Here is a 26,267-nt window from a genome sequence, read left to right on the forward strand (position 1 = left end):
GCAAACAATTTTCATGATTGTCCATCAAACTTAGGGAGGCTCTAATCTAACAAATCAAATGTACAAAATCAAGATTCCCTTGAAATTTCATTACTGTAGCTTTTAAGTGCTTCAAGAAAGACACTTCAGATGTACATCATAACATTGCTATGAGGCTATTCTTGGTGCATTCCATGAGGCTGCAGCAAAAAGTGAGAGGATTTATTCTGAAACAGTTTTGCTACATCATTATTTAATTCTGTGTGAAGAAAATGCACATTTGGGTAATGAGCACTTTATTTGTTAAATCTCTGTGTTCACAACTTTTAAATTCTATAAGTTTCTGGGAGAATGTTCTATGGTAAAGAAAGAGACTCATTTGAGCCTTTGGTGGTAAGAAGCAGAGAAAGGTCTGGGAAAAGGTTCCTTTTGGCCTCAGAAGATCTAGAATCAAGATTTTTCAATGTCAACATATCAGGTGTTTTGTGTTTTACAGTTTGGTACTGCTTTATTTTGAAGTATATAAGGTGGGGGTTTGGGGAGTATCACAACCTGCATTCTTGGAGTCCATGCAGATCTTGATGAGATCCTACTTCAAATCATGACAATGTCTTCTGCTCAAAAACCATCAGTGACTCCCCATGACCCATTTCATGCAATTAAAACTCCTCAGCCTGCTCTTTTCCAGACCAACCTGGAACAATTCCATTTCCATAGCAAGGCTCATAGTGTTCTTTTTCGGGCACGGGGAGTGACAAGTTTCAGAGGCAGGAAAGTACAGCAGGTGCTGGGGTACAGTGAATAAGGGCACCTGAAGGTCAGATCCACATACACCAAGTTCAGTATTGTGGGTTTCTTGAAATCCTCTGTTGCATGTGTTTCACTGAGCTCCTCTCCGTGCCAGAGACTGGTTACCAAGAGGGAGACAAAAATGAATAATTCACCATCCACATCCCACCCTGCATCTGCTGTGGGACTTTGGCTGGTAAACAGTCACTGCAGAGGCAGCTACGTGCTTTGATACTTAGTGGGGCCAAAGTTATAGCAATAATGGGAATTTGTTTCCTGATTTTTACATGCTCTTTCCCCACATTAAGGGAGAATTTAAAAACCACAAAGACATTAAAATACGGGCTGCTGCTATTAAAAACCTTGCCAGTGATCTCATAGTCGGTGGTTGAAGCAGCTAATGTGCACACGCCGGCAGTAATAGCAAGACACAGACTCTTCCCCACTCTTCTTTGTCGTCCATCCTACAGAAGCTTTTCTCCTGGCCGCGCTTTGTGACATGGAACTATTTCTCCTTCCTTCTCTCTTAGCAACAGCAACATTCTTGCAGACAGCGTTTGCCGCCCTCTCTGAGCAACCACCCAAGTCACTGGGGTGGGAGATGCAGGGTAGCACCTGGCCTTCTTCTCCCTGGGGAGGAAGCTGCTCTTTAACAGTGGAAACATTCTTGAGGGAGGGATGGGGTGAAGTGTGCTCTGTAATTGCATTTGTATCGAATTCTGATGGTGCAAACTCACACATGATCAGGGCTGAGGCTATTCCAAGAGGCCGATGATAAGGAATCAGGTGATGGAGATGGAACAGTACCAAGAGCATGCCGTGAAGAGAAAAGCAGTGGGAAGTGAGCACAGAAAACAGGAAGAAAAAGAAGAAGGAGGAAAAGTGGTATGGTTACATGACACACAAACCCCACAGAAAGCAGAGATGAAAGGAAGAAAGGAGGTGTTTTAGAATAGCACAGGTCAGAAGGGCAAGGGAAGGATCCACTAGTTAAATTGGATTCATGTGCTTTCCCAGAAAGAATAGAAACGTTAGTGAGATACTCTTGGAGTCACCACGTCCCTGGCATGTGATGACTGCAAGAAAAAGACTAGGGGTTTGGTCGGAACAATGGCAGCATGACTCTGGTTTCGTTTCCTTTTCTTTCTCTCTCTCTTTCTTTTTGTAACAGAGAGAGGGGTCTTGCTATGTTGTCCATCTTGGCCTCCAACTTCTGGGCTCAAGCAATCCTCCCACCTCAGCCTCCTGAATAGCTAGGACTACAGGTATACACCACGGTGCCCAGCTTCATTTCTCCTCTTATTTCAGTTGTGTCTAAATCCAGTAAGCCCAAGCCCCAAACAATTCAACCTGAAGGCAAGAGAAAAAGGAACATAAATGAGTGCAAAACTAAAACAAATGTCCTTTATGATTTATAGCGAATGACAACAATAACAAATTACATACGATAGCACTATGTGCCAGGTGCTTCAAATATATTAGCTCATTTAACCATCATGATAATACCTCAATACCTTATGAGGAAGTTACTATTATTTTTCTTTTTCTTTCTTTCTTCTTCTTCTTTTTTTTTTTTTAAAGATGGGGTTTCTCCATGATGGCCAGGCTGGTCTTGAACTCCTGACCTCAGGTGATCCACCCACCTCGGCCTCCCAAAGTGCTAGGATTACAGGCGTGAGCCACCGCGCCCGGCGAAGTTACTATGATTACTGTTATTATTATCCCCATTTTAAAGATGAGGGAACAAGGCACAGAGGGTAAGGATAACTCGTGAGCTGACACATTGCATCCCAGCTAGGGCACTGAAGATTTCTGGGTGCTACTGCCTCATCAGAAGAATCAAGGGGCAGGCTCTAACCATACAAGGTACCTATGGGTAATCAAAACTTCTTCCTTTCATGCTACAGCTTTGGGAAATTATCAGAGCAACAAGGGAAATGAAGGAAGGAGGAAAGGAAGAAGGGGGAGAGGAAGCGAGAAAAGGAGGGAGGAAAAGAAGGAAGGAAGAAAAGTTCCTTTTGCAATCGCTCCACTTCCCGGTGAGATGCTGGGAGGAGAACGTAATGGCTGCCAAGGGGGCTTCTGCGCTTTTGAATATAAAGAACCCTCGTTAATGCCTAAAACTTTGCTAATAACTGTGCTTGGAGGGTTGAGGGAGAACATTTGCACCCATGGATACAGGATACAGGGTAATAAATGCTCCCTACCTTTTGCTCCCTACCCTCAATCATCACCACGGTGGAAACCACTGTGCCAGGATTTCTAAAAGTTTGATCATGGACCACCTGAAGCTTACCTTTGGGGGAGTCAGCACTGACTTAAAACTCACTGGAGGTGGGGCTTTTGAACCTGCCTTTGAATAACTCCCTGGGGGATTTTCATGTACACTTAAATGTGGGAGCCTCCGTATTATGATCTGAAAATAATATAGTTCTTAGGCTTTCCCCAGGGCAAAAGCAGTAATGTGATGAGAAGGAAAAACGGCTTTTGACCTCCAGGTTTTTAATATATTCACAAGCCAAGCTGAGATGACACAGCCCTGAGATTTTTGCCTTTAAGCATGCTGTGCCTCGCTTTATCCTGTCAGTTCCCTGATCATCTTTTTTGACCTTAAAAGGTTTTGTTTTCAAAACCCTTGACTTTGGGAAAGTTTTAACCAGGAATGTTTTTGACTTCAAAGTGATCTGTAGCTGGGAGATTATTTCTGGCATGCGTCATCATGGTAAGATGGGTGGAAGGTGCAGGAGGGTCAATGCAGTACAGGTGGTCCTATGAAAAAGGCAACGTTTTGAGAATTCTTAACCTAAGCCCCTTCATTGTTGTAGAATCCAAGAATGTCTCATTGTGGGAGCAAATGTCTTTAAATAAACCTCTCTAACAATGCCTCTGATGTGTTTTCTGAACATATCCATGAAAGTGTGTGTGTGTGTGTGTGTGTGTTGTGTCTTCCATCAGAACTTCCTGCCCAAGGCTCCAAAGTCTAGGGTTTCCCTCAGAGCCGCCACCACAGTGTTTACCCTGTCCATGCACTGTTCTCTCCACACCCACTTCTTCGACCTTACTTCTTTGCTCCCCAATGGCTTATGTGATGCATTCCCTGATTCTTCCCAAGTTCCTTCAGAGAAACAAAAAGGTACCAGGTTGCAGATATTATGATTTGTGAGCCAGCCAATATGGGTTTGACTATGATTCTTTTTAGGTTAGGATGGATGATCGACAAGAACTTTGGTATCTTGAGTCTGACTCCAGCAGAATTGGGGTGCGATGTCTCTTGTCTGTTAATGATTCCAGAGATATGATTAAGGCCTGCCCCATGCAAGGCATTGCTGGGGGTGCAGAAGTGATTCAGACCCCTATCCTGATGCCTGAGAAACATCCCCAGTAGAGGAAGGATAATCAAGTTCCACAAATGTTAACATAAGAATGGGAGAACACAGTGTGAGGGGACTCAAAAGAGGCAGGGAAGCTTCATGATCTCTTTCCCAGCCAGGCCTGCACAGTAAGATATTCCCCAGGCATTTTCCATAAAAGCAGCCCAGAGCCAGCTGTATTTGGTTGTGGAATAGGCAGTGGTATGATTTTAGGCAGGGTTCCCAGCCTCAAATAGCAGTTCCAGTGTCTGTCATTCTATTATAACTTTGTTCTTCTAGGTCTTGAAAGCTTTATCTTGGTGGGGTCTTCCTTGAACACAGATGTTTCTGTTAGGGTCATTAAGTCTTGGTGAGCTAGTATCTTATTTATTTATTTATTTGAGACCAGGTCTGGCTCTGTCATCACCCAGGCTAGAGTGCAGTGGCATGATCTTGGCTCACTGCAGCCTCAACCTCCCAGGCTCAAGCAATCCTCCCCCTTCAGTCAGCCTCTTGAGTAGCTGGGACTATGGGAGCATACCACCATGCCTGACTAATTTTTTATGTTTTTGGTAGAGGTCGGTTTTACCATGTTGCCCAGGGTAGCCTCAAACTCCTAAGCTTAAGCAATCCACCCACCTCAGGCTCCCAAAGTACTGGGATTACAGGCGTGAGCCGCTGTGCTCGGCCTGAACTAGTATCTTAATCATCTACATGTGTAGGATAGCTATCTCTGAATCGTGTTATTATGAATGACTGTTGATATCTTCTTTTGCTTATTTTTCCCACAGTGAACATGTACACAGAGAAAAGGTGATGGGGGGATAGGGGATGTTGATGCCAGACATTCTAACTTCATTCTTTTGTAAATTTAAACTTTAATTCAAACCGGGTAATATGGTTTGGATGTTTGTCTCCTCCAAATCTCACATTGAAATGTGACCTCCAATGTTGGAGGTGGGGCCTAGTGGGCGGTATTGGATCATGGGGATGGATTCCTCATGAATGGCTTAGCACCACCCCCATTTGGTCATAAGCGAGTTCTTGCTCTATTAGTTCTTGGGAGATCTGATTGTTTAAAAGGAGCTGGCAGCTCCTTCCTTTCTCTCTTGCTCCCATTCTCACCAGGTGATGTGCTGGCTCACCTTTTGCTTTCTGCCAGGACTGAAAACTTCCTGAGGCCTCACCAAAAGCAGATGCTGGCACTATGCTTTGTGTACAGCATGCAGAACTATGAGCCAAGTAAACCTCTGTTATAAATTACCTAGCCTCAGGTATTTCTTTATAGTGACACAAAAAGGATTCACACACTGAGTATATCACATTGTGAAATAGAAATAACCACTTGATGGAGGTGATACTGTTGGCTCCGTTTTCTCTTTGGACAGTCTGTAATTTAAAATGGCCACATTAGCATTTATAGTTACAGCAGGTCTTCTGAACTTCAACTTTCCTGGCATCCTAGGCTGGACAAGCCTTTGTAGTGGAAGGCGATCTTTTGTGTTGAAGGATGCTTAGCAGCATCCCTGGTCTAATGGGGAGCCATTAGATTCCAGTAGCATCCTCCAGTGGCAACAACCAAAAATGTCTTCAGACATTGCTAAATATCCCCTGGGAGGTAAAACCAGCCCTGGCTTAGAAAAGTTCTGTTTCACGCATTTTGCTGACTAAAACCTCAAAGAGGATGTAATTTGTGATCTGATGAAAGCTGCTCTTGTGGTTTACTGACCCGCTTGTTTAATTAACCAACCTATGACACAGTGGTTAATGATTATCAGCATTTTTGAACCACATCCAGAAAGGACTGAGACAAGTTGAACTGTGTAAGAAAAGCAAAGGTCGTGAATGAAAGATCGCTTCTCAGCTACAACAGTGATCCATTAGATTTGCCTCTTCAGCCCACAGACTGACCCATTTTACTATTCATTATCATCCACAACACAGAAAAACACTGTGTGGAAATTAAAAATAGATTTCTTCCAGAAAATTAATGATGCTACATATATATAAACAGTTCCTGTTTATTAGTAATAAACACATAGACATAAACACAAATGCAAAAGATAAAAGGCTATTTAAATATTCCATTTAATTTGAATTTTTTTCCATAATGAAAACGCTTTATTAGAGAACTGTCGAAATGAGATAAAGGAAAATATGAGGTTGTCCGGCCCATTCTCTTCAAGAACTATGCTGTTGTGTATGCACCCCCACTCCATCCTCCACCCCCAGCCCATAGTCTTATTAAATATCCCCATTTTAATAATATAAGATACTGCTCATGCATTCCTCCTGGGACAGAAACTCAACAGATGAGCAGAGGGCACTGTGTTGACTACATAGAAAATAAAACTTCCAGCAAAGTCTATATCGGACATTACCAATCCAGGTTTATCAAGCACCCTACAAACTGTCTTAAAGATCCTTATACAACTTAACAGAGTTCATTTCTTGATGCTTAATGGTTGTTTTCTTAAAATTATTGGGTCCTCTGAATTCCAGAGAATACTGTATAAGTTATTTGTAAATTTCCTTATGCTTCATCTTTGCCCACTTTGGAATCAATGCTTATCTTTTGTTTCTCATGACAACATTCAGGATTTTCTTTGGTAAATAACAAAATCATTACTATTGAGACCCTTCTCTGAGCCAGGTATTATTTGGGCATGAAACATATACTATTTTATGCAATATTTATAATCCTGCCATATATTTATTATTTATTTATATTTATATATTCACGGGAAAATGGAAGCTCAGGGAGGTCCGGTACTTTGTTGAAAGTCTCACAGTGCATGAATGGCAGGGTCCTGGTTCAAACACAGTTCAAGTAAATAGTCACAGGATGTGAGGCTAGCTCTCAGTTTGTGTAAGGAAAAACTTGTACTTGTTTAAATTTGTTAAAATAGAACCCATCTGCAATATCCCCTGGACTTATCTAAGAAAAAAATAAAAGTCAATCGTAATGGAACATTCAGGAGCCTGAGGACCTGATGTGGCCAGGGGATGGACTAGATTGGGTGGAGATATTTTGTTACATGTAGAGAAACAGGCCAAGTGCTTTGTTCACTAGCAAGGAATAAATTGAGTCGTTCTTAAGCCTGGAAGGGAGGAGGATTTTAGAGACAGAGGCTCCCTGTGGAAAACACCCAACATTCAAAAGGGCAGGGGGTAGGGTGCTATATTTGTTTTCTCTAGTCCATGCTGTAGTCTATTAAGGGGGAAGAAGATAGGTCCGCAGGCGCAGTCTGCGTGGAAATGCAAGAGTAAAACAAGGGAAAAAAGAAAAGTGACCACAGCTTTAAAAATCCAAATCCAAACCCAAGCTTAAACCTAAAACCCAAACCCACCCGAATGCGTTGTGGGAAAGGATTCTACTAACAGTTGAAAATGGAACACCCACCACTGGACTTCAGGCTGTGAGAGTGTAGTCTGATTAATTAAGGTCAAGGTGGTGATGGAAATACCAGCTGGGGAGCATTTTGCCGAAAGATAAATTTGTCCCTCTGTATTTCTGCGAGACAGCAGGGAGGTGTGTGTTTGGAGCTAAATTAATTTGATTTACATCGTGCCATGGTAACTTCTGTTCTCTCCGCCCGCTGTCAGATGTCTTAGCTGGCTTTTCCCCTCTCCTTCTTCACCCCCACACATTTCATAACAGGGAAAGAAAGCAGGAATTGGCTTCAGGCAGAACATGGAATAACTCTAATTTGATTATTCTACATTGAGTGCTATTCTCTTCGCCCCAATCCTCTTCTTTCTTGAGAGAGAGAGAGAGAGAGAGAGAGAGAGAGAGAGAGAGAGAGTTGTAAACCCGAGCATAAGTGCTATTTATTTTTATATTGTGCTTAACGGCGCACACCGCTTGACTGTTCTTGTATGCTCACCTACCCTGCCGTGTTTCTCCAACAAACTAATAGCAGAAAATGAAGTTATGGCCCGGATCCCGTTAGGAATGCGCTTTTCCTGGCCCTGTATCTTTCAGCTCCTTCAGGCTTTGGAGGCCGGGGCGGAAGGCACCTCTTGAGGGACCCTGCACAGCCCCGCCCTGGCACCTTCGGGCGGGGTGAGAGGGCGCCCTGTGACCGCGCTCGGCCCACCGCCCCTCGCCCCTCGCCCCTCGCCCCTTCCAGCGGCGGGGCGGGCTCGGCAGGGCCGGATAAGGTTACGCCGAGGCTTCCTCGGTCGCGAGGGAGGGAGGCGGGTCCCAGCCCGTGCCCCGGCCCGCGGGGGAGTTCCCAGAGTTGGCCGCTCCGGCCCTCGGGGCCACATCCCTGCTGCCGGCCAGGCGCGGCCCGCGGGACCCCGAGAGCAGCGCCATGGCCCGGGAGAGGCCGCCCGGGAGGGGCTGCGGCGCCCTGAGCCGGTGTCTGCTCGGGGCCGCGCTGCTGCTCGGCCTGCGGCTCTTCGCGGAGCTGCGGCGCGCTGGGCCCGGGTCTCCTGCCCACAGCGCCCCGCGGGGCCCAGCCTGGCGGCCACCTGGGCCGCACCTGCCGCCCGCGCCGGGTCCGCAGCGCGGCGCCAGCAGGAGGCAGGTGATCTACGTGCGCAGCGGGCGGCGGGTGCCGCCGGGGGGCGGCGGGAGCGGGACGCCGGAGCCGAGCTGCTGTGCCCCGCGCGGGAGCCCGCGCCGGAAGGTCAGTGGCAAAGCGAGCGGTGTGTTGGGCCTGGGACCAGAATCCCCCTCCCGACCGCGCTACGGAGCCTGGCGCTCGGGTCCCGCAGGCCGCCCCGCTGGGACCTCCGGAGGCTTCCGCTCCTTCTCTTCCCCTGCGCTCTCTTAGGCGGCTCCACGGGTCGCATCCCTCAGCGCCCAGATGGGCTCAAGCGGGACGGAGCGGAGTTCATTCACGCTTCAGCCATTACTTGCTGGGCTTCGTCGGGGCCGGACGCCCTTCCAGGCTCCGCGCATCCTGCGAAGAAGGACGGAGCTCTGTTCTGGTAGTTTAGTAGGGAAGGGCTTGCTTGACAGGCAGGGAAAGGCGAAGGCAGGAGGTGAGGCTGCCATTGATGTGGTGTGCTGCTGCCAGCCTTCCGCTCGAGGCCTGGCCGGCGCTGGGTGGGTATCGCCGTGAATGGCCTGTCCACTCCGCTGCCTTTCTCTCGCTGAAGATCCACCAGCTGAACGAATTTCCCTGGAGTTCCATTGCAGGCTTTGGCCGGGGGCTGGGAGGCTGGAGCCCGGGGAGAAGCCGAGCACCCAGCCCTACTTAATGAGAAGTTAATTGGATCCTCGAGGACCAGAGTAATAACCTGGGTTCGTCTTACAACTCGCGACAGTGTTGTGCCTCCTACCTCATTAACTTCTTGGCTCACACCTCACTGAGTGGTCCAGTTTTAGCCTCTGATGGTTAAAGTTTTGGCCGCTTACCTCCTTTTTGGAGCTCGGTAATTTGCGTCGTACTTGGGAATGAAAAGAACTACAGGTATGAGCTCGCCTCGTCCTCTTACCCATCAGCTCCTCCTTCTAGCCTCAACCACGTTTTCCGAAGCAACTACTCTCTGTTTCCCGGCTTTTCCTCGTGTCTTTTAGACAACTACCCCAACCTCCACCCCGCTTCCCACCACCGGCCCTGGAGGGGAGAGAACTGCTGTCTTGGGCTGCCCGGTGCTAGCCTCCTTCTCAGCACCACAGCCCAGCACTGCTGCCGCGGCCTCCCCTCCCTGCTTCCTCCGTGCCTCGGTCTCTGTCTTTCCACGCCACCGCCACCGCCTGTCCTTTCTGGGCCGTCAGTACTAGCTTCCTGGATACCCTGAAATACCTTTTTCTGTCTCGCAAACCTCGCCTCCTATGCAAAGTCTTAATTAGCTCTTCCAGAGGAGAGCAGCCATTTCCTCTCCAAGTTCCTAACTCACTGTCGGTGACACCATGTTACACATTCAGCACAGTTTTGCCAAGGGCTCACCAGATAGGCATCAGGTGCTGGAGGCACAAAAGGAGTTCAGACGCTCGTGGGGGAGGCTCTTAGCACAGGTATCCGGTGATTTCCAGTCCTGTAATTGAGGCCTTCAGCTCTGCCTGGGAAGCAAGAAAGGCTGCTCAAGGCGGGGGACATTTGACCTACAATATGGTGTTTCTTTTCTTTTTTTCTTTTTTCTTTTGAGCCGGAGTCTCACTTGCCCAGGCTAGAGTACAGTGGCTTGATCTTGGCTCACTATAACCTCGCCTCCCGGGTTCAAGTGATTCTTCTGGCTCAGCCTCCTGACTAGCTGGGATTACAGGCGTGTACCACCACGCTGGGCTAATTTTTGTATTTTTAGTGTAATGGGGTTTCACCATGTTGGCCAGGCTGGTCTTGAACTGCTAACCTCAGGTGATCCAACCACCTCTACCTCCCCGCCCCGCCCCCCCCCCCCAAGGTGCTGGGATTACAGGTGTGAGCCACCATACCTGGCCAACAGTCTGATGTTTCTTAAGAGTGGAGCTTCTTTTATTCCCCTGTGGATGTCCTCCAACGACCCGTCATTGATACCCTCAGCCCCGCCCTGTAGTTTTCCTTTCAAATTCACTCAACATCCGTTGTTTCTACTGTCACCTGTCAGAGAATTACTCTTAACTCTTTGTCTCTACCTCACACAACAGTATTGATGGCTGGACCATGTTCTACAACGGACACGTTTGGAATGCATAGACTCAGTGGGGCACTGGAGGGGAGGTTCACACCCATCCCCGCAAGGAGCTAGGAGGCTGCCACAGTGATTCATGCTGGAGATGGGGGTGGCTTACCGTGGTAAGTGTGGAGGTGGTGAGAAGTGGTTGGTTTCTGGATATGTTTGGAAGGTAGATGAGGAGGAGCAGTTATCTCTCTCTGTTTTGTTTGGGGGATAGATGGAAAGCAGGAGTTTGGTTTTCGGCAAGTTAAGTTTGAGATATCCTTCAGGTATGCATGTGAAAATGTCAAATAGGCAGCCAGACGTGTGAGTCCAGAGCTTGGAGGAAATGTCCAGGTGGAAGGTGGTGATTTGGGAGTCATCCAGGTACAAGTGGCACTAAAACTGAAAGATAGCATGTGATTATCTAGTAAGTGAGTGTGGCTAACGAAGAGAATCAACCCCAGCCTGTGGCCTGGGGCTCAGTTTTATTAAAATTAAATTAGGAAAAAAAGTAAAGGAAATGTTTAGCTTTGTGCCTGGTGTGTTTAGCTCTTAATAGTGGTAGCTTTGCTTTCTGTAGTCTGCCCCAGCTTTGTAGCCTCAGCCAGTCTCCACATGTCATTCACTGTAAACTGCAAAGGCGGCTTATTCTGACTCCTCTACCTGCAAGGCCCATATCCCCCTTTCTCATGACTCCTGCCCTTGCCATCCTTGGACATTCCTCAGGTCAAAGGTTCATAGCCCAGAAATCTTCCCATAGCAACCCTGCTTCATGCTGACCCCTCCCCCATTTGGAATGACAACAGAAATAGAGTCTGATTTGTGCATAGCTTTGTACAAGTTGAGACCTGATAATCCATTTCAGATGGAGTGTTTTGTCTCCACAGTTGTTCTTGATGGGAAGGATTGCGTTTCCCATAGTGACCCCTAGTAAATATTTACTCCTGAGACCCCAATATGTGAAAGTATAAGAATCTTACTATTTCAGCCTATTCCATAACTGTAAATGTCTTTGGTTAAAAATTTATAAGAAATAAGTGGTCTTTTTGCTATTTCTAAAATATTAAGTGTTTAGCCTCCTAAGGCAAACATTTTCTTAGGTTTCCTTCTCCAAAGCTATGATTTTCAGGATATACATCTAACCTCCCCAAATCCCTGGGTAGTGGGGATCTTGATCTTGCATTTGTTTTATTCTCCCATTATTTCACAGTTGAATTAAAATATTCCCTAAAACTCTAGAAAGATCAGTTCTCTAATCCATCCTCCCACTTCTGGGAACAGAGCTCAATACCCCAGATCTCTCTAGGGATAAGTCTTGTTTCTTTTTCAGCCTAACGTCAAGATAGCAGTGTAATAAAAGCTGAATGTACCATCAAGTAATTGAAATAAAATTAGGAAGTTATTTGTTAAACTCCTTGGATTGTATTTTATTTAGATTTCGTTTGTTGAAAATACTCATCAACAATATTGTTAGGTTCTTGGTTACTTTGCCCCCGGTACCTCCCAGACTGATAAAGCAGAAAAAGTTCTATTTTGAGGACAGCTTTCTGGGTAGATGAAAACCTGCGTGAAATAATTGGATTGCCAAGTATTTCTTGTTACTCTGCTTCCATTGCAGGTGTTAGAAGCACCAAAATTCTGCCACTTTCATCATAGCTTATGCTTCTCTTAAAGAAAACAATCTATTATAAAAAAGAGTACTGAAGTATAGTCCTCATGTAATTCTTTCTTTCTTCATCCCCTTCTTCATGGAGTCATCCAAGAACTAGCTCTAAGTATTTTCAGTTCTTTGACATCAGGGGTTCTCATCTTCAAGCTTTGTGAAATGAGAGCCAATGACAGCTGATGGATAAGTACTCCCCTTTCTGGTTATGTCTACCCTGGAACCTATATATTCTTGTGTATTACAGACTCTTTAAGCATTCTGTTGGGGCTCTTCGTCTCCAAATTTTGCATACTGTGCATGTGTAAAAATATCACTGTGATGCTTTTTCTTTCTGTTCTGTTTTCTTCTGTATGTGTTTCTGTTTGGGATTTTTCTTTTTTTCTTTCTTTCTTAAATGAACCAGACCTTTACTATGATTATGGATAAAGTTCTTTGTGAAGGGATTTATAGAGGAGCAGATACGGTCTCCATGATTTATGCTTTTTAATGCAGCTCTTGGGAGGATGTTTTATCTCATATAGGTTGGCAATCCACCTAAAAGGCAGATGCAAAATACAGGGCTCATTTGCAAAGGAGAGCCACTCACTCAGTGGCCAAGCTTCTTGTAGAAATTTCATCTCTCTTATCGGATATATTTTACTTGACATTTAATATGTTGGATAGCAAAGTGACTTCTGAGTCACAGAGCTCCAGAACCCAGCGATGTGCTGGCTTGGTCCATCAGTTACAGATCTTTTGGAACAATGTGTCAAGGGGGAGGAAAATAGAACTGTTTCCCCTTCTCCTGAAAAGCCATATGGCAAATTTGGTCTTTCCTCCTCACTTCTTGTCATCCTCTTAGTTTTCTAATTCTGTGATTGTCATCAAGAAGAAAGAGGAAAAATGGCATAGGATGCCCCCTGAAATATCCAACTGCCTTAAGGGTTCTTATTCTTTTTTTTTTTTTTTTTTTTTTTTTGAGACGGAGTTTCGCTCTTGTTACCCAGGCTGGAGTGCAATGGCGCGATCTCGGCTCACCGCAACCTCCGCCTCCTGGGTTCAGGCAATTCTCCTGCCTCAGCCTCCTGAGTAGCTGGGATTACAGGCACGCGCCACCATGCCCAGCTAATTTTTTGTATTTTTAGTAGAGACGGGGTTTCACCATGTTGACCAGGATGGTCTCGATCTCTCGACCTCGTGATCCTCCCGCCTCGGCCTCCCAAAGTGCTGGGATTACAGGCTTGAGCCACCGCGCCCGGCCAAGGGTTCTTATTCTTTACAAAAATATTTGAAGGTAGGTTTGAATTGCTTGTGAAACCTGGCCCAGCGGTAGTTTCCAGCTCCTCAGGTTTTTGCCTGTGTACCTACACTTCTGTCTTCAGGGAGCAACATTAATCAGTCCTCTGACACTGTCCTTAGGAGGCAAAGCATTTTCATTTTAAACAAAGTCACTGAGGGTAATTGAATAAGCTCCAGCAATATGTGGGTGTGAAACAGCAGTTGCTTAGTTGCACAAAGAAAAGCAGGTTTTTATTACAACTTTGGTGTGTCCTGGATGAGGAACAGAGCCCCATACTTTTTCCAAATCTCATAGTTCCTCAGAGAGCATTCTGTGGGCAAAGGAACTACTAATGGAGGCTCGATTGTTTTTCAGCCACTGGTGGTGGAGATTTTAGGGTTTTGTGTATAATTTGTCCTAGTCCACTTTCTCCAAGGAAAAGAATGTCTTGTCAGTTTTCTCAAATAGAACTGAATTTCCTTTTTAGTCTGTGAAGAGAATCAGGTCAAGTACTTAAACCAAAGACTGTCAAGGGTAGGCATTTGAGTTTTTCCATCTGTGCTGTAATACCTTTGGAGTCCTTGTGTTTCTAAGGAGTTTGGCATGCTTTGTTCTGTGGTTCATAGAAAGTAACATGAGCCTGTTTCACTTACCGTGAGACACACTGAGGCAGGAATCGACCAACCTTGATAAGCTTCTTTTAAAAACACCACTTGGGTTCTCTAGATACCTCACATTGGCTACATTAATGTCTTATATTCTGCTAAAAAAAAAAAAAGTAGGAAAATTTGATGTGCAAGAAGCATTTTTTTTTTTTTTTTTTTTTTGAGACGGAGTTCCCAGGCTGGAGTGCAATGGCGCGATCTCGGCTCACCGCAACCTCCGCCTCCGGGGTTCAGGCAATTCTCCTGCCTCAACCTCCTGAGTAGCTGGGATTACAGGCACGCGCCACCATGTCCAGCTAATTTTTTTTGTATTTTAGTAGAGACGGGGTTTCACCATGTTGACCAGGATGGTCTCCATCTCTTGACCTCGTGATCCATCCGCCTTGGCCTCCCAAAGTGCTGGGATTACAGGCTTGAGCCACCGTGCCCGGCCTGCAAGAAGCATTTTTATTCTGCTCAAATGATTAAAGGAAAATTGAATTTTAAGGGCCTTGTAATCTAGACCCATACGTAATATAAACCAGTAGCAAGCTGGATTGCTAGCTGACAGTTCAGGAGGTAAATTTGGCCCACAAATTTTGTTTGAACGACACAGTGTTTTAAGTATTTGAACATAAATATCATTATATGGGGCATATAGTGTCTAGTGAGGTCCAGCTCACCATTCTCTCCATTTGTCTCACCTGTGTGACCTCTGAAGCATTTGAAGTTACAACTGTAAGCCAGAGGTTGTTAAAATTAGTTTCCTAAAAAGCGGTAAGGCTAAGGCTGCTGCCAAGTTCAGTGATAGCATGGCACATGACTACTAGGTTCAGAAAAGCCAAAGGTCCTTTTAAATTGCTCCCATTAAGGAAGATAAGTTACCTAAGGCTGGAGCTGGATGTTGGGGAGATAAGATTGTAGGGGAATGGATTTAGTTAATCTAATATTCTTTTGGTTATAAACAGGAACTGGGCTCTAGCTTAACTTAAGCAAAAAAGGAAGAAAAAAGAATTAAAGAATAAACAACTGTATGTGCCTATGATAACTAACAATTACATTTTTTTAAAGAATTAAATTTATTGGGAAACCTTGGGATTTCTCATTGAATTGGAGGAAGAGTTAATGACTACCATGTGGAAGAGAGAAGGAATAGGGCTGCTGTGGAAATCCCAGCTTTCTGAATTCTTTCATCTTCTCCCTCAAGTGCTATTATAATACAGCTCACCTCACGGGACTCCAGGGCTTGGTCTCTTTGATATTCACCCTGGATCAGCCGGCTCAGGCCACTTGACCTAAACAAAGGCCAAGGGTCCCTGCCCTATTCTGGAAGCCATTCTTAGAGAAAAGAGAACCTTTAAGTTACCATAGAAAGGCAAGTCCTTGGCATACCATAACTATTCAGTATAATTTTTGCACAGTTTTGCCCTTAGGTTTTTGTGTTTCTTATATTTTATTCTATTATTTCAACCAACCCTTGGACTTACCTAGAAATAGAGTATAAGATAGTTTTGGTTTTGCTAATCCTAGACCCTTACATCGATGTGTGTGTGTATGTGTGTGTGTGTGTGTGTGTGTGTGTGTGTGTGTGAATAATATATATATATATATATATCAATACCTAGCTAGCTGTATCTTTCTTTAAATATTAACTATTTTTCTATCTATATATAGTCTTATAGATAGCCTTATTTCCAAGTAGCATTGGCAATAAGTTCGCACCTTGGGTATACTACTGACATTCTAAATTCAGTGAATATAAGCACGCAAGATCTATGTATAGGTAATGTTTTTTGAAGTAAAAAGTTATTTGTGAAGACGTTTATTAATTTTTTACTTATTTGTTTATTGTTTTTAGAGACAGGGTCTCACTCTGTTCCCTAGGCTGGAGTGCAGTGGTGCAATCATGGCTCACTGCAGCCTCGACACCCCAACTCAGGCCTCCCAAGTAACTGGGGCTACAGGCATGTACCACCACACTTGGCTAATTTTTATTTTATTTTATTTTGTAGAGACAGGGTCTCACTCTGTTGCCCAGGCTAGTGTCAAACTCCTAGGGTCAAGTGATCCTCCCACCTTGGCCTACCAAAGTTTTGAGATTACAGATGTGAGCCACTGTGCCCAGCCCCCATTTCAAGGACTTTTAATAGAGAATGTATCAGTATTTAGCCCATGATCCCAATTAGTGTTCTCAAACCAAACTTAAGAGTCTTATGTTCTTTGATTTTTTTTTTTTTTTCTGTCATGTGTAGTTACCTTGCAGGAAAAAAATCTGAAAATTTCTTCAGAGCATCTGAATATTCGCAGCCTACCTTGCAACTGGCTAGCCTGGAATTCTTTAATGCATGTTTATTTCTGTATCAGTTAGGACTCTGGGTTGCAAGTGACAGTCCCAACTGAAACTAGTGCAAATGGAGATTGATTGAAACCCTACTAGAGAGAAAAAGAAGAGCTGCAGAGACCAGGAAGGTTCTGGAAGTTGATTATGACTAAAATGAGCACTGAAGACCTTAGTTATCCATATCAGCCACTACTACAGATGTAGTGAGTATTTATTATTCTTTTTGGTCACACCTTTGAGTATCTTTCCTGTGTGTGAGGAATTCTCTGCCTTCCTAAGAAACAACAACAAAAAAAGTCGTTCCCACTTTTCTTTGCACCCAAAGTGCATTCATGTGACCTAGGCTTCATTTAGAGACACCTGCATGAGAATTTGGATTGTACCCTACAGATGCAAAGCAGGTGGCACAAAGGCCACAGAGTAGCTCAGTGGCCGAGGTTCTAGCAGAGGCATCCAGAGCTCAGGGTGGTGTCCGTGCCCAGCAGTGAGGCTGTGCTGTCTACACTGGCATGTCTGGAGGTGGTGTCCCTACCCTTGAGATTCTGTAAGCTAATAAATCTTTAATCATTTCCTTTTCTGCTTAACTAGCCAGAGTGGCTTCTATTGTTTACAACTAAGAACCCTGGCAGACCAATACATTAGAACTGGCAGTCTGGAAGGTTACAACTGTAACTTTTCCTTTTCAATTTTGCTTAGATCTATTTAATACAGATTTTTGGAACATGGTGATCAGAAGTGCAAGTGAACTGTGGGCTGAAGGACCTTTCCCTGACAAGATAGTAACATTTCACTTCAGATACTAAATTACACCAGTCTGCTAACTTATTACTAGATAAACTCAATTTAATCAACACCAAGCCCTTTTTTCATGGCACCATGTGCCTGAGGCATTGGGTGGGAGAGGCCAGTTTATGCTGTGGTCACAAACAACGCTCCAGCCTCAGGGCTCAGGCGAGCGGAGGTTTATTTCTTGCTTGTGCCAGTTATCTGTTGTGGGGGTGGGGCGTTGCTTTGTGCTGTCACTGCATCTCTCTGGACCCCAGGCTAGCAGTGCAGCTGCCATCTGGAATGTTGCTGGTCACTTTGGCAGAGGAGGGGTGAATGCTCTGGAGGATATTTGTGTGACATTATTAAAAGCCCTAGCCTGGAAGCAGCACACATTACCTCTGCTCACAATCCAATGGTCAGAGCCAGTTGCTCAGTCCCACCCAAAGCCAGAGGGACCATCCTGCTGTGTGCCATAGTCAGGGAGGTGGAGATGTGTGGCGAACAATGCCGATGATCACCACAGTGTGGTAACCCTTCAATCATCCGTGTCTAAATGGACATCATCCAGGTCATGTTTCACGTTCGCTGTTTTGAACGCCTCACTGAATCTGCATATTTGACAGTATCGAATACAGCACGGGAGCCTCTTTTCAGGGGACTGAGATCTAAAATGAAGCAGATGTCTAAATTTAGCAGAGCAGTGAAATAAAACAAGACTCCATTTACAACTTATAAACAGTGCCGTGGTGCATCCTGGAGTTTGTTAAAGGCAATGATTCTTGTTGACATTGTTTATGTTAGATTCTTTGCACAGAGCAGGGGCGGGATGATGGTCTGCTGGTCTTTTTCTCTGGAGGGAGAATAAAGCAAATTATTTGAATAAATAAAGTCATGAGTGTAAATGGGCCAAAGACCCCTATGAGATTAACCTAACTCCACATCAATCCATCTTCATGACCATCACTTATTCATTTTTAGTTGGAGCTGGTTGAACGACTTCCAAACATGTTTTCAGAATCCAGCCACAAATCAGAGGCAATATTTGTGATTTACAGTGTTTGCTATTGTGCATGATACGACAGCAAGTCATTTTAGTTTATTTTTCATGTACTTTGACTAGAGCACAATCACTGAAAAATTCTGATTAGCAAAATACATGCTCATTCAGCTCAGAGTAATTAGGCCATAGGAGGAACCCTCTTCCTTCAGCAGTTTAGGGAGTAGATTATGGGAGAAGTCAGTGAAAGTAATGCATGGGATCTCGGAGACCTCTTTACATGGTTTTACAAATTTCATGAAAATACTTCAGTATGGTGCAGCTTCATCTACAAGATGGGATCATATTTCTATTCTTGCAGTCAGCAATTTATCTTCTGCTCTCCTACTTACTGAATATGGACAAGTGGCATATCCTCTCCAAACTTGAGTTTCTTCCTTTGAAAAATAATTACTGATACTTATCTCACAGGGTTGTTGTGAAGATGAAATGAGAGCAAGTAGGTGAAAGCACATTGCAGGTGTCCTGGCCCATGAAAATAGTTCAATGAATATGGTCTGTGTTCAGTCTTGTGTTTCCAGCTGGGGCACTGGCCTGTGGGTACCAAAAAGGTATAGATGTGTGTGCTTGTGGTGAGTAAAGCCCAATATTCATTGCAATTTTTAATATTTCTTTTATTGTCCTTAAAATGTAAAGCATATGTAATACACTCAGGGATCAGAGGAGTTAGAATTTTTCTTTTTAATCTGAAATAAAAGCTAGCTGTAACTAGTACATTTGTATTAGTGTTTGTATTATAAATGTATTCCCCATAAAACTCATTTATTATGAAATTACTAAGGCTTATTGTTCACATTAGTTTGCAATTTTTTTTTCCTCACAGAACTAATTACAAATATCTTTTACAACATTCTGTTCAATGATTTTGGTCCATAGTAGGATTGACAGTATAAATGGGATTCCAGGGTTTTGAAATACAATTTTTCCTCAAAAGAATGTTTACAAATTTCCTATTAACTGGGTCACTTACTACCACTCTGTTACCTCTTTAGTTCAAGGGAGACCAGTTGGAGTAATTGTGTGTTAAAGAGCTAATTGCTAAATTGTTTTTCTGGTCCTGTCTTCCACATTTTAGTCAATTAAGTGCATATTATTATACTTGGTATTTTATATACATTTTAAAGATAAACTCAACACAATAAAGTCTAAGTATCAGGGTTACATGTGGTTTTATGGGGAATATAATTTCTTCAAGCAGCTTATAATTTAAGAGTGGGGTGGGAGGGGAGCACGTTGTACTAGGAGATTTGCATATATTCTTTCATTTAATTCTCAAGACAAAACCTTGAGGTAGGAATTGTCCTCATTTTGCAGACAGGGAAGTCAGGGCTCAACACTTTAATACCTTTGGGCAAGACACAGCTATAAGGGATGAAATAAAGGTTTAAACTAAAAATCCATGATTTTTTTTCTATATTTCCCTGCTGAGAAGCGAGCTAACAACCAATTCTCATGTAGAGTGGATTCTTTACCAGATGAAAATTAAAATCTTGTAAACAAGAGGCACTACAAAGTTAAAAGACAAGTCATACTCTGGGAGAGGATATCTGCAATGTATAGCACCAATAAAGGATCAATATCCAAAAGTTTAAAAGAACGGCAACAAAGTGAAAAAAACAACTGAACAGAAAAATAAATGAGAAATCCAGGATTAACAGGAGGAAAACTGAAAGGTCAAAAAATATACATTTACATATAATGATGATTGATAAGAAGGGGAAGAAAATCAAAACACAATGAGATTCTATTTCACCCCTATCATACTGGAAAAAATACAAATGTCTGATTGAAAAACAAGATTGATGGCCAGGCTCGGTGGCTCACGCCTGTAATCCCAGCACTTTGGGAGGCTGCGATGGGTGTATCACTTGAGGTCAGGTGTTTGAGACCAACCTCACCAACATGACAAACCCCCATCTCTACTAAAAATACAAAAATTAGCCGAGTGCGATGGCACATGCCTGTAATCCCAGCTACTTGGGAGGCTGAGGCAGGAGAATCACTTGAACCCAGGAGGTGGAGGCTGCAGTGAGCCAAAATTGTGCTGTCGTACTGCAGCCTGGGTAACAGAGCAAGACTCCATCTCAAAAAAAAAAAAAAAAAAAGGATTGAGAATAATATAGGGACAAAGGAACTGCTTATTACACTGCATCATCCAAAGTAGCTCCCTATCCCCACTCCTCCAATATGTTCTCTTATTTTCTCCGTAGCACTACCACTCTCTGACAATTTTTTCTTGCTTTAACTTTTGTTTGCAGTCTCATCCCCATGAAGGCAGGGAGCTCATCTGTCTTACTCACCACAATATCTCCAGTGACTATGATAGTTCTGGCACATAGTAGGTTCTCAGGAAATACTGGCTGAAAGAATGGTTGTTTCTATCACTGGGGTACTAGACCAATGGGTTTGAGGAACAGCTGGATCTTTCAAGTGCTTCTTCAAAGTCCATTTGAGGTCTCTAATTTCTGAATCAGGGTATTGCATTGCAGACTCTTAGCACAGATAGCGCAGCATTCAATTTGCTTCAGATAACGGTGGCTGCAGAACAGAAGTTGAGAACCACATGTAGCCTATGTTCAGCCCATAAGCTAAGAATGGTTTCTGCAGAAGAATGTAATCAATTTGATGTTAGGAAACACTAACATCAAAGTTTGTTTTTTGTTTTGTTTGTTTATAACTTTTATTTTAGGTTCAGGGGTACATGTGCAGGTTCACTATATAGGTAAACTTGTATCTTGGGGGCTTGTTTTATAGATTATTTCATCACCCAGGTACTAAGCCTGGTACTCAATAGTTATTTTGTCTGCTCCTCTCCCTCCTGCCACCCTCCACCCTCAAGTAGGTCCTAGTCAGTGTCCGTTATTCCCTTTTTTGTGTCTATGAGTTCTCATCATTTAGCTCCCATGTACAAGTAAGACTATGTGGTACAGTTTTTGGTTTTCTGTTCCTGCATTAGTTTGCTAAGGATAATGGCCTCTAGCTCCATCCATGTTCCTGCAAAATACGTGGTCTCATTCTTTTTTATGGCTGCATAATAGTCCATGGTGTATATGTACCACATTTTCTTTATCCGCTCTATCATTGATGGGCATTTAGGTTGATTCCATGTCTTTGCTATTGTGAATAGTGCTGCAATGAATATTCATGTGCATGTGTCTTTATGGTAGAATGATTCATATCCCTCTGGCTACATACCCAGTAATGGGATTGCTGAATTGAATGGTAGTTCTGCTTTTAGCTCTTTGAGGAACTGCCACACTGCTTTCCACAATGGTTGAACTAATTTACATTCCCACCAACAGTGTATAAATGTTTCCTTTTCTCCACAACCTCACCAGCATCTCTTATTTTTTGACTTTTTAGTAATATCCATTCTTACTGGTGTGAGATGGTATCTCATTGTGGTTTTGATTTACATTTATCTAATGATTCGTAATATTGAGCTTTTTTTTTCATATGCTTGCTGGCTACATGTAAGTATTCTTTAGAGAAGTGTCTGTTCATGACCTTTGCCCACTCTTTAATGGGGCTGCTTTTTTTCTTATAAATTTAAGTTCCTTATAGATGCTGGATATTAGACCTATGTCAGATGCATAGCTACAGACATTTTCTTCTATTCTGTTCAGATTGTTTGTTAACTCTGTTGATAGTTTCTTTTGCTGTGCAGAAGTTAAGTTTAACTAGATCCCATTCGTCAATCTTTGCTTTTGGTGTCTTTTTCATTCCATCTGTCATTGCTCATTCCTATGTCTGGGATAGTATTGCCTAGGTTGTCTTCTGGGATTTTTATAGTTACAGGATTTACATTTAAGTCTTTGATCCATCTTTAGTTGGTTTTTGTATATGGTGTAAGGAAGGGGTCTAGTTTCAGTCTTCTGTTTATGGCTAGCCAGTTATGCCAACACCATTAATGGAATAAGGAGCCCTTTCCCCATTGCTTGGGAAATGCTAACTTTGAACTCCAATGGAAAAAAATGCTGTCAATAAATATTTCAGTCTTCTCATTAACAGATCTGTATTGCTAAAAATTGTGCACAATTGTTTAATTTCATCAATAAAAGTATTATGGAAATTTCTCTTGTTATGTAAGTACCTATTAATAATATTCTTGATTTTGCTTCTTGGCTCACAAAGGTTAAATTATTTACTGTGTGGCCTTTTTCAGAAAATCATTGCCAACTCCTGCTACAGAGGTGGCCTCAGGGCCTCTTAGCCGTGGCTGTGGCAGAAGGGTGGGTGAGAAAAAAACTTCAGTGGACCCAGTCATGTCCAGGAGACTCTCGTGCTAGAGTTTTTCTGTCTGCAGCATGAGAGCAGTCCTAGACTTCCACAGGGCACTGAGAGAATGTTTTGGTACTCTCTGACCATTCATGGGAATGGCACCATAAAGTCTTGAAGGTCAAGAGTCCATGTTATGCAGTGAACATTAAAGTGATAAATCTTGGATTTGCCTCCTAGTCCCTGTTACCCACCTTTATAACATAACTGTTGTGTTGTCGGGCAGATTATAGTACGAAAGGCGGGTGATCTCATCTCTTCCAGCTGTTGGGGGTCACCCTTTTTCCTAATACTTAAAATGGCTTGAACCATGTACTATAAGTTCCATATCTTTTCTTCCCTCCAATATTCTGATAATAATGGGGCTTACCCTTCCCAGTCATCTCTCTTTGAATTCCTGCTGCTAGCTCAGTGTTTCACCTCTGACCACTGCTGTCTCCTCTTTGCTCTGCATTGCCCCCTTCTCTAATCTTCCAGAGTGACACTCACACAGGCCTTACTGAAGTTCTCAGGGAAAAGCAGGAAGATATCAATGTGGTTCAAAACAGAAATCAGCTAAAACTAGTTAAAGTTTTCTTGGCCATTGGGATTTCTTACAGGCTGTCTTTTCTTCTTAGGCCCCTGGTCCATTGTTCCTGCCTTCTTTTATCTACACATCAATCCCTTTTCCATTTTCAAGCCTTCAACCACCCCCATTCCTTACCTTGCTCTAGCAAATAAATGTCATTTTCTTCCTCAGGCAATTTAGCTTCCTCTGCTTTCCCCTTTCCTTACAGGCCTATCCTAGGCATGAATTACGCCACTCTGGCAGAAAGCAGAATTGGCCTCAATGAGTGAGTGTTTTCAATCATCCTGTTTCCCCTATCCTCTCTACTATTAGACAATCTAAAAAATGTGCTCAGCACAGTTCCTTGAGCATAGGAAGCACTCATTACTCATTATATGTTCATTTGTTTTTACTTTTTTTTTTTTTTTTTTGAGATGGAGATTCACTCTTGTTGCCCAGGCTGGAGTGAAATGGCACTATCTTGGCTCACTGCAACCTCTGCCTCCCAGATTCAAATGATTCTCCTGCCTCAGCCTCCCAAGTAGCTGGGATTACAGGCATGCACCACCACGCCCGGCTAATTTTGTATTTTTAGTAGACACTGGGTTTCTCCATGTTGGTCAGGCTGGTATTAAACTCCCAACTTCAGGTGATCCATCCACCTTGGTCTCCCAAGGTGCGGAGATTACAGGTGTGAGCCACCACACCTGGCCTCGTTGTTCTTACTATAAAGAGGATTATGCCAGCTGAGGCCCAGTGCTGGTCCCCTCATCCTAGCTATGACTACTGCTGTGTTATGGTGAAGGGGAGGTATATTATTAGTGGTACTTTGAGAGCAGTAATATATTGCTTCATGCAGAACCGTTTTTTCCCTTTCTACCTGTCTTCATTTTCTCCTTTGACTTTTGGGGTTTCTGGTGAACTATCTTTCTGTCTGCCATGGAAATGGGTACACAGAGGGTGATGATGTGAACTTTAGGGTTCAAACATGCCCAGAAATGACCCAGTAATTGCATTCCAGGTATATACCTAAGCTAATTGAAAACATGTTTACACAAAATTTGTGCATGAATATTCATAGTGATATTACTCATAGTAGCCGAAAGTTGGAAACTATCCAAATATCTATCAGCTGATGAATGGGTACACAAGATGTGGTATACCCATACAGTGGAAACTTATTCAGCTATTAAAAGCAATGAAGCTCTGATAGCTGCTACAACATGGATGAACCTTGAAATCTAATGCTAAGTAAAAACAATCACAAATGGCCACATATTGCATTACTAATTTTTTAAGGAAATGTCCAGAATAGACAAATCTAGAGAGACAGAAAGTAGATTAGTGATTGCCAGAAGCTGGGGGTAGTAGGGAATGGGAAGTGACTACTACTTGGAACGGAGTTTCTTTAAGGGTGATGAAAGCATTCTGGAATTAGATAATGGTGTCAGTTGCACAAGCTGTATATATGCTAAAAGTCACAGTGAAATGGTAAATTTAAAATAGTCAATTTTGTGGTATGTGAATTATATCTCCATTTTTAAAAAAATGCTCAGAAGCCTATGGAATGCATGGCAGGTGTGAAAGTACATGATTTTCTCTGTTCAGATACAGAGAAATGAACTGTGAGTGCACCCTGGGACTTCAGCCTGATGGTACTCACTTGTGAGCACAGGTATGTTCAACAGAAATGTGGAGCCCACGTGCTGGCCCCTCTAGGTAGCACCTGGCCTGGCCTCTCAGGAATCTTATTCTGGCTGCTGGTCCTCTTCATGATGCTCCCTCTCCCAACAGCTCCTCAGGCGTGGCAGATGCATTGCAGGATCAGATACACAAAGCCTTGCACTAGAAACATAGGAGCTTGCTGTTTGCCAGAGGAGAGAGAGCCTCAAGCTGCCATCACTGTGAGCTTGCTGACCTCCTAGTGCATTAGCTTTTTGCACCAAAGCACTGACACTGAGCACCAGGGGGTTGTCAAAAGATGTGGCCAGGCAGCTGTCAGCCCATTGCACCTCTTATGCAAGGGAGCGCGTGTTCTGCTAAGGATTTAGGCTACCTTGGCCCTTCTTTCTCACCTTCATTCTCACGCAGATAACCGTTGTCACCTCATGCTAATGACTTGTGTGCAAGAAACATACTATGCATTTTGGAAGACTGGCGTTTCAAAAGAGAACAGCAGTTACAGTACCTTGCTTTTAGATAGCTCTTCCTAGCTTACACAGGCTTGCTCTGTTGTTATCCCAAGTGGTTCTCATCATAACCTCATGAGTGAGATGAATATAATTTCCATTTTACCAAGAAGGAATCTGGTTAAATTACTGGATTGAGAGAAATTGAGATTATAATCCAGGTCAGATAAGGTCAGATTTCGTGTTGTTTCTGCTCTATACTGAGACTGCCTCTATGCTGAAATCTGGATCTCAGAAAAATATGTCGATTACTATACATTTTAGGTTTGATATTAAGGCTTCTTAGAAATCTTCCTAATGAACGAATATATCTTAAAGCTTAATTTCAGCGATTTTGTCAGGTTGGCATTTCAAGTATGCCTTACATTTCTTAAAAACAAATTTGAACTGGTTATATAATTATGATAGGGCATGTTCTTTTGAATGGTGAATATTCATTTTGCTCAGAAATAGTAGAAAATGGCCTATCTAATGTGCACTTAGAGGAACCTCAATCAGGGGCAGATAGCTACATCAGTTTTGAAATCGAAATGCTTGAATTTATTTGGATACCCTGGTTACAGAGAGTTGTTTTGGAAAATCTGAAAGCTTGGGCCTTATTCCTGGACAGAGAATGTTCTTATTCATAAAACCAAATTACCAGCACAGATTGGAGCCTGTTTTACACATACAACATTGTATCCTTTCTTGTTATGGTCATGTGTTTAGATAAGACACAGGAGAAAAGAATGCTATCTATATGTATAATCTGTAATTTTAAAAACTTAGGTAAACCATGATGCTGACAATTAAAATAAATATGTGTAT

At 43.2% G+C, this 26,267-nt stretch overlaps 1 protein-coding gene across 1 annotated transcript in view; it reads left to right on the forward strand.

Annotated features, from left to right (window-relative positions):
* Positions 1-4,800: 4,800 nt before the first annotated feature.
* METTL24 (methyltransferase like 24) overlaps positions 4,801-26,267 on the forward strand; it is a 129,394-nt gene continuing 107,927 nt past the window's right edge. Inside the window, exon 1 of the mRNA XM_039467692.2 lies at positions 4,801-8,755. Coding sequence (XP_039323626.1) covers positions 8,438-8,755 — 318 coding nt within the window. The 5' untranslated portion in view covers positions 4,801-8,437. The remainder of the gene's footprint in view (positions 8,756-26,267) is intronic.

This window comes from Saimiri boliviensis, chromosome 4, assembly GCF_048565385.1.
Source record: "Saimiri boliviensis isolate mSaiBol1 chromosome 4, mSaiBol1.pri, whole genome shotgun sequence".
In the NCBI taxonomy this organism is placed as follows: domain Eukaryota; kingdom Metazoa; phylum Chordata; class Mammalia; order Primates; family Cebidae; genus Saimiri; species Saimiri boliviensis.